The sequence below is a fragment of the Vanacampus margaritifer genome, chromosome 18 (genome assembly GCF_051991255.1).
Source record: "Vanacampus margaritifer isolate UIUO_Vmar chromosome 18, RoL_Vmar_1.0, whole genome shotgun sequence".
Taxonomy (NCBI): domain Eukaryota; kingdom Metazoa; phylum Chordata; class Actinopteri; order Syngnathiformes; family Syngnathidae; genus Vanacampus; species Vanacampus margaritifer.
In genome coordinates this window covers 5,085,607-5,094,347 of record NC_135449.1, presented here as the reverse complement: position 1 = coordinate 5,094,347, position 8,741 = coordinate 5,085,607, and the positions used below count along the sequence as shown (strand labels likewise).

Sequence of the window (8,741 nt, the reverse complement as noted above, 5' to 3'; positions counted from 1 at the left end):
TCAACATCATTTAACGTCATTTTAAAAATGTATAAACAGTCGCCCCTGCGCCTTCCGCAGTTGATTCAACAGTGTTTTCGTGATGGCGACCAACATTTCGGCCTAGTCTCGCGTAGCTCAAAGCGAGCGAAAAATTGGAAGCACCTCAGCATGGGCGCCAATGACAGGACCGTATGCACATTCGCACCTCGAGAACATAAACACAGGTCCATTAATTCCCCTCCAACCCAAGAAAAGTGTGAAGTGGACACCTTGGCGGGGAAAACACAAAGTGCTTTTTTTTTTTTCACCCCTCGCCACCATGTGTTGACATTTTGACAACCTCAGACTGAAAAGTCAAGTTACAAGCACTTTAATAATAATAATCTAAAGTCGTCTATTTGTACGATATCTGTTCCCCATTTGTGTGGTTGTAATAATTAATTATTCATTTACAGTATATAAAATAGTGAGAGGCGAGTAAAAATATGTACACATAGTTACACACACATTCATGTTTTTACCAAATTATTACTTTTTTTGAAAATATGAATACAGTGACATATTGTTTTTTTTAACCAATTTATAATTATTTTAGTTTTATAATAATTTTTTATTTATTGGTCCTTTCGAGCAAACAAAAAAAAAGTTGTTTTTTTTAAATCTCAAAAATATATATTTATAACTCAAAAATATAAATCTAAACAGACATATCAAACATTAGTATTTCCAAAAATCTGATAATTTCCCACTATTGATAAGTATAGGTGTCTCTCCTTTCTCAATTTGGGCGATCTTGCAAGGTTGCTGGAAAAGCCATCAGCTGGGTGATACTGCCCTCTAATGGATTATCCGTGCAATGCATGTGTCAGATCATATACGTCAGGGTTTTAATGGGAAAAAAAATATTATAGTTATGAAATAGAGGGCTCAAAATGTTTTATAATCTCACACTGAGTCCAGTTTCTTCTTTAACTGACTACAAAAAATTTCTCAGAACAAAAATCACCAAAAACGTCAACATTAATAATTTGTGAAATTGAAAATACATCGCTACATTCCATATAGTGCTGAGTACCAAAATGAAAACCCAAACAGCATTCATTTGGAATAATTGTACTTTATTTCATGGGAAGTAATGCGCATATGTGTTGCATGGCCTCTGTCGTGGTTTACATAACTTAACAGGTCCTCTATGTACATACACGAGATTAGATGCTCAGGCAATCTGTTTTGTCTTACATTATTTACATAAAGTTTTTGAATTGTGATGAGTATTATATCATATACAGTACGTCGTTTCCCCCGCACGTGTATGCTAATTTCATTAGCTCGTTTCCTATTTATGTTAGCATAGGCTGGCGGTAATGATTTAGTTGAACTGTACAACAGGTGCTACAAAATATTTCAAATCTTGTGTTTTGACACGTGTTCTTATATTCTCGCCATATTTCGTGATTTTCCTCCTGCACTCAATGGGGGTTCGCTGCATTATATAAATCTGCCTTTGAGAGTCTTATTATTTCTTGTAGATATTTTCAAAAATAATTTGTCATCTCTTTCCATCTTGGAGGTCCCCACAGTCATGATTAGCTTCTGGTTCCGATGTTAAAGTTCGTCCACACTCTTCCATTAAATCCCCGGTCGTCTGTCGGCGAAGCGGCGGGCTTGCGGCGGCCTGACGGGCGCTGCGGCGCCGCCTTGCTTGTTGAATCGCTCCATGATCTCTCGGATGCGAGACAGGTTGGTGCGGCCCAGCGTGAAGTCGCAGCGGGTGGCCCCCATCTCGTAACCCACTTCGCACTTCTTGCTCACCATGCTGTATCCCTCCGCCCTCGCCGTCACTCGGTACTCGCCCGGGTTCAGCAGGCGCCAGTAGTCCCCGTCAGCAGCTGTGTGCGCAATTGTGTTAGCATTATACAGTATGTGGGCAAACACAATTTAAGGAATAAAAAAAAAATATATATATATATATATATATATATATATATATATATATATATATATATACTCATTCCAAAAATTTTAACAATTCAAAATTTTCACTCATTTAATTCATCTTGTAAACAATTTTCTGAATACCAGAAATGGCCACATACCAGAAATTTCACATTTTCACCAACATATTGCACATTTTCACAAATAATATTCTATATCATTCCAAATATTTTAATAGTGTTCATACCATTCAAAATTATTATTATTCCACATTTTTTCACCAAAATATTGCTCATTTTTCACCAATGTCATTCCAGATAATTATAGCCATTCCACATCATTCCATATCATTTTACACCATTATCATTCCATGTCATTGCACATTTTTCAACAATATATTGCCTATTTTTCCACCAATACTATTCTACATCATTCCATGTGGTTCAGTATCATCATTCCAGCCTTTCCAATATCATTCCACATCATTCAATATCATTCCACATTTTCACCAACATATTCCACATTTTTCGCCAATGTCACTCCAGATAATTATAGCCATTCCACATCATTCAATATCATTCCACATTTTCCACCAAAATATTGCAAATTTTTCACCATTATCATTCCATGTCATTCCACATTTTTCAACAATATATTGCAGATTTTTCCACCAATATTATTCTACATCATTCCATGTGGTTCAGTATCATCATTCCAGCCTTTCCAATATCATTCCACATCATTCAATATCATTCCACATTTTCACCAACATATTCCACATTTTTCTCCAATGTCAGTCCAGTTAATTATAGCCATTCCACATTTTTCTCCAATGTCAGTCCAGATAATTATAGCCATTCCACATCATTCAATACTGTATCATTCCACATTTTAAACCAAAATATTGCAAATTTTCCAAACATTATCATTCCATGTCATTCCACATTTTTCAACAGTATATTGCCGATTTTTCCACCAAAACGATTCCACATCATTCCATGTGGTTCAGTATCATCATTCCAGCCTTTCCAATATCATTCTACATCATTCAATATCATTCCACATTTTCCACCAACATATTGCACATTTTTCTCCATTATCATTTCATGTTACTCCACATCATTCCAGCCCTTTCAACATCATTCCATGTATTACAATAGCATTCCACATCATTCCACATTTTCAACAATATATTGCATATTTTCCCACCAATACTATTCCACATCGTTCCATATAGTTCTGTAATACTGAAAAATGTGGAATGATGCTGAATCAGTATCACTTAGTATCATTCCACATTTTTCACCAACCAATTGCACATTATCACCAATATCATTCTGTTATTCCACATCATTCCAGCCCTTCCAATATCATTCCACGTTTTTCACCAATACCATTCCATATCATCATATAATGAAAATCATTCCACGTTTTTTTTTCCCTTCGACATTTCAGCATTCATACAAACTTTCAATATAAAAAAAATAAAAAATCTATTTTAGTCCACTCTGCCTCTAGTCTTGCTTATTTCTGGTCTGTTGAGTAACTGAGTTTTTGGAATTGGACTCTTTATTTACGTGCAAATGTCTTAATTAAAATGCATACATCTGTAGTGAGAAGCGTCGACTTAAATATAATTACTTCCAGAATAAATATTTCTAATGTACTTTTTTTTTTTTTTTTGCGCATTCAATTTCACGCTCTGAATACAAAACTTTTGTCTTTGAAGGCCACATTTATTTCAAGGCATTAAGCAAAAAAAGAAAAGAAAAAAAGTATCGGATTTCAAAAGAAGGAAAAAACTTCAATGGTGCTTGTGTCACCTGTGCGAATGTCGTGGTTGATGCCTTCCACGGCGATGGTGGCGTTGGCTATTCCCTTGCCTTGCAGGTCCCTCACCACGCCTTTGATCCCGCGATGCACCTGGAACACAAATCAAGTGAATTTCTGGGAGCGTAGTAACTTTTTTTGTGCTAGTAGGACAACTACATGTTACTAGTCAAGCGCATGTGAAGACCCGACGCGCTCAAGAAACTCTCAAATGACCTCCAACTAGCTTCACAGTCAGGTGCGTTTGTTATTTTTTCCGCGTGCGTGGGTTTTTTTACGCGTGTGTTGTTTTGTGTGCGTTTGTGCTGCTTTTGCCTGTTCCATGAAGACGAGAAGAGACTCGCGATTGTTCTCCCACTCCTCCGGCAACTCGCTCTCGTGAGGGAATTTGTCACAGCCCACGTACATAGAGAGCTCAAAGCAGTTGGTGTGCAAATAGCTGAAGTCGTTCATACCTGCCAACACACACACACACACACACACACACACACACACACACACACACACACGTGTCTCCTGAACACTGTCATCTTTACATCATATGAAGAAAAAGTATTGGGACGCCTTCAGCAAGTCAAAATGGAGTATAACGCCTGGTTTATGTTACGCTCAATGTGTCCCAATACTTTTGGCATTTCAACGTGGTCACTAACTTCCTGCCGCTGTATGCCAGGACGCCCCGTTGATGGTCCCGTCCTCCTTGGCAAAGTCCTCCCTGTGGCACACCCTCCGATTGGCGGCCGTCATGAGGCGGTGGGTGGAGGCGTAGGCGAAGGACAGCCAGTGGAACACGTGGTCGTCCGGCGTGGGCGTCTGCTCGCGGGTCACGCCCTGCGAGCGCGTCTTGTCGTAGGGGAAGGTCACCACCAGCTCGCCCCCCTGGAGGTTGCCGCCCAGCACGAAGGGGATCTTCTCCATCCAGGTGATTAAAGCGCGCGTCTCTACGGCAACCTACGGCAAGGTAGACGAGGGTGGGGTTTCGGAAAGTAGGCGGGGTTTAAAGCAGGGATGACCAACTGGCAGTTTCTGAAAAGTTTTTTGTGTGTGTGTGTTTTAAAAAAATCTTCAAAAAATGCTGATAAAAGTGCAATATGTTTTCCACAAAAAGAAGCTTATTTTCAGAAAAAATAAATTCTTTAAAAAAAACATAAAAAAAATTCAATATACAGATGTCTTTTTTCCTGGAAAAAAAAATACAAACCACAAAAATCTTGAAAAATTATGATAAAAATTCAATAAAAGTTTTCCACAAAAAGATGATATATATATGAGGGGAACAAATAGAAAAAAAAAATTATTAAAAAATAATGACATCAAAATATCAGCAAACTTGTGAATTCTACTAAGCATTGATTGTACTTTTGAGTTGTAATATCACCATGTACCACTAGATGGCAGACATGACACCCTTGAGTAATTTACAGTCACCAAATGTTTTTTTTTTATTTTTTATTTGTTTCTTTACAAACCCCCCCAAAATAAACATTTAATAAACATTTTCCATTAAAAATGACAGGACTTGGAGGATTAAAAAAAATCTAGGATTTTTTTTTTTTTTAGAATCCAAAACAAATATTGGGGAAAAAAAGTATGCATGACTAGTTTTATGTTGTAATAGCACTATTCACCACTAGATGGCAGACATGTCTTGCATGTGTGTTTAGTTTACCTGGTCTTATACTGCCTTATGCTACAACTTGAGTAGGTCTAAGATTTTCTTTTTTGCAAATTTGGAATGTACGGAAGATGATTCGGGCCAGTAAAGAGAGAAAAAAAAAGGTTGGCAAGGATTCTGACTTTAAAGTCAGAATTTTGAGATTAAAGTGAGAATCCTGCCTTTTTTTCTCTCTTCACTGGCCCTTATCCTCTTCCGTAGGAATGATATGCAAGACAAAAAGGGCCTAAATCATTTTGATTGAGTTGACTTTTCTTTTTTTTCTTTTTTTTTATGAAAAACGCCCAAGATTTCTCACACTCAATCTTAGTTTCTTGTTAAACAGTTATGTGCCATACTTAATGAATGTTTTTTTTATGCAAAATAAATAAATATAATAAAACACAGTATGTGGTTATTTTGTTGTTTGCCGCTGTAAACTTTTTTTTTTTTTCTGATGAAAGAATTTCTGTGTTTATATAATTATTGAAAGCAATATCCTATAGGTAAAAAAAAAAAAAAAGTCAAATAGCATTAAAATGTCTTCTGCAGCCTTGTGATATCAGCACTCTGATCCCGATGCCAAAGGGCCGGGTGTGCTAGCACCTCAGCAGCTATTTTGGGACCCCCCCCCTGCTCGTGTCTCACACCAGAAAACGTCACAACGCTGCCGATGAGCTTTTTATAGACGGCAGGATTCTATTTCCGCTTGTCACTAGCAGACGACGGCGCATCCGCACCTCCCGAAATAGACGCGCTGCCTTTTTTTCCCGCTTCCCCCCCCCCCCCCCCCCCCCTAAATCCTTCCTAGGCATGGATGTGGGATTTGCCAACCTGGAGGTGGGGGAGTCGACTCTGAGTCACAGAGTAGCTTGTCACTTTTAACAAACTAAATGACATGACTGACATTACAATATGGAATGTGAAAAATAGTTGCCGAGATTTCCATAGTAAGATGAACGGGACTGAATGAAAAATATGCAATTGTGGTAAAAGTACGAATTTCGGGATTTTGAATATTTTGAAGTTGGAACTGTTGTTGTTGGAGTAGAAATTTGGCAGAAACTTAACTAAACCATAATATATAAATCACCAAGACGAAACTACCCTTTCAAAAGCCGAACTAACCGAGGCGTTTTTGGACTGGTACCATTCCGGAACGGACACGTAGTGGTTGGCCATCCGGCGCGGGATCCACTTTTTGGCCTCGGCCTCCCACAATATGGAGTTGAGGTCAGGGAAGTTGTGGTGGATGTCGATGCCGTCGTTGCTCCACCGGCCCAGAGACCAGCCGCTCAGCTCGGAACCCTGCACGAGGAGGGACACACCTTCAAGTTTCACGAAGACAACAGATTTTTTTTAATTTTATTTATATTGCAGTGTAAACATGGTTGACATAGAAATGTTGAATCCAGATTTGATCTGGATTTGGTAGCACTATAAAAGTTAACCAGAGAAATCCGATTTTCTTCTCCAATCTGGGTGTCATCTTCTTCATCTTCATCCATTTTTCTATGTATTGATTTTTTTTTTTTTACAGCATAGTTCATAATTGTTTTGGACCCCCCTCAAAATGTGATGTTACATCTCAAGGCGTTAAAGTTGTTTAAAAGAGGGTGTGACTGTGTTAACTGTATATAAAAATTGTCATTATTGTCAAAAAATATTTGATTTAATAAAGTGTAATTTTTTTAAAAGTTATTCGTAATTATTAACCCCTCAAATGACAAAACATAATATATAGTATTTAAATTGCACGTCATCCATTTTTTAAATTATTTTTTTTAGAAAAAGGTAATTTTTAAATTGCATTTCTTTTCATTAGTATATAGAAAATTATATATATTTTTAAATGCATTTGTGTTTTTTCCCCTTAAAAAAAGACAACAACAAAATACAAGCACCTTGTTGCTTCAGTCATGACAAACTCTTGACTTCGAAGGCCGCATTTGATTTTTAATATTAAAAATATTTAAAATGTGTAAGTAAAATACTCTTATCTTGATAATAAAATTGTCATTTCCATTCTTCAAAATAAAAAATTAACAAGATTAAATGTATTGACTTATGCAATTATTTCAATGTACATGCAAATTTGCTTATTTTACAGACCCCCCCCCCCCCCACACACAGACACACACACACACACGCACACACAACAATTATTTAATGGCATTAAATGAATGTAAATTAAACCCCAAAAATTTAATTTAATAATTTTAGAGGAAAAAAAAGCCAAACTAGTTTAACAAATACAGAACTCTTGATACCATAAATGCTCATTGGGCCAGATTAAAGACAGGAGCGGGCCACATATGGCCCACAGGCCACATTTTGCCCACCCCTAACCGAGATTGAAGCTGCTCCTTTCATACAGTCTGGCAGATTTCGCTTTGGTGAAATCTCATTTGCTTGATTACAGGTGACACTTTGCAGGCGTGCAGCGCGCGCGCGCCATCCCGCACGTCGCCTCGCCTTCCGCCCGAGAAATCACACGCGCGTCTGCAAGCCACCGGGCCGAACACGGCGGACCTACCACTTCAAAGGCTTTCTCGTACCCGTCGGGGTTGACGGACGGCAGCAGGTGGATGCGGGTCTCGTCCACCAGGTGTCGGACCCGCTGGTTGCCCGACAGGTACTCCAGACACATGAACTGCATCAGCAGGAGGAGCAGCTCGCGACCCAGCACCTCGTTGCCGTGGGAACCGGCCGTGTAGCGGAACTCCGGCTCACCTGGACTCCGACGGGAGAAGGAAATTGCCTTTGAGTAAATGGCAGAGACAGAAGTAAGTCATAAGTCTAAGTGCCTTTGGCTTTCCTTGACATTTTTGGTTTTGGTTTGCTTGAGCCTGAAAGGTTTTGTACTTCCACTTTTTTCAAAATCAGATCTAGCTGCCATCAACATTATGGCCAAAAATGTTTAACCACGGATTCATCAGACTGCAACACATTTTTTTAGGGAGAATTCGTTTTGGATGTTTTTCTTCAGCTGGAAGGAATTCTGAGCAGTTCGCTGAACGGGTGCAAACGCACTCACCCACTTCGTGCTCCCCCGGGTTGTCGGAAATCTCGATGGCGTACAGTTTGAGGCCTCCGTGGCTTTTGCCGATGTTGTAGATGCGAGTGATGTTGGGGCACATTTCGTTGACCACCTTCATCATCTGTGGATAGACAAACAAACATGACAAATAGAGATAGACTGGGGCTGATACTGATACTGATTATTAGCAGTCAAGGACGCCGATAGCTGATATTTGGAGCTGATATTAATTTTCTAAAAGGGAAAAATATTGGCATCAAAATTTGAAATATATACAGCTTTTTTTATTTTTAAGAATAT

At 38.6% G+C, this 8,741-nt stretch overlaps 1 protein-coding gene across 1 annotated transcript in view; it reads right to left on the bottom strand.

The window, feature by feature from the left end:
* Window positions 1-1,085: 1,085 nt before the first annotated feature.
* Window positions 1,086-8,741, bottom strand: part of cpxm2 (carboxypeptidase X (M14 family), member 2) — a 22,184-nt gene continuing 14,528 nt past the window's right edge. Inside the window, exons 8-14 of the mRNA XM_077550251.1 lie at window positions 8,439-8,562; window positions 7,938-8,134; window positions 6,530-6,709; window positions 4,401-4,698; window positions 4,063-4,202; window positions 3,741-3,840; window positions 1,086-1,871 (exon numbers count right to left, since the gene is read on the bottom strand). Coding sequence (XP_077406377.1) covers window positions 1,612-1,871; window positions 3,741-3,840; window positions 4,063-4,202; window positions 4,401-4,698; window positions 6,530-6,709; window positions 7,938-8,134; window positions 8,439-8,562 — 1,299 coding nt within the window. The 3' untranslated portion in view covers window positions 1,086-1,611. The remainder of the gene's footprint in view (window positions 1,872-3,740; window positions 3,841-4,062; window positions 4,203-4,400; window positions 4,699-6,529; window positions 6,710-7,937; window positions 8,135-8,438; window positions 8,563-8,741) is intronic.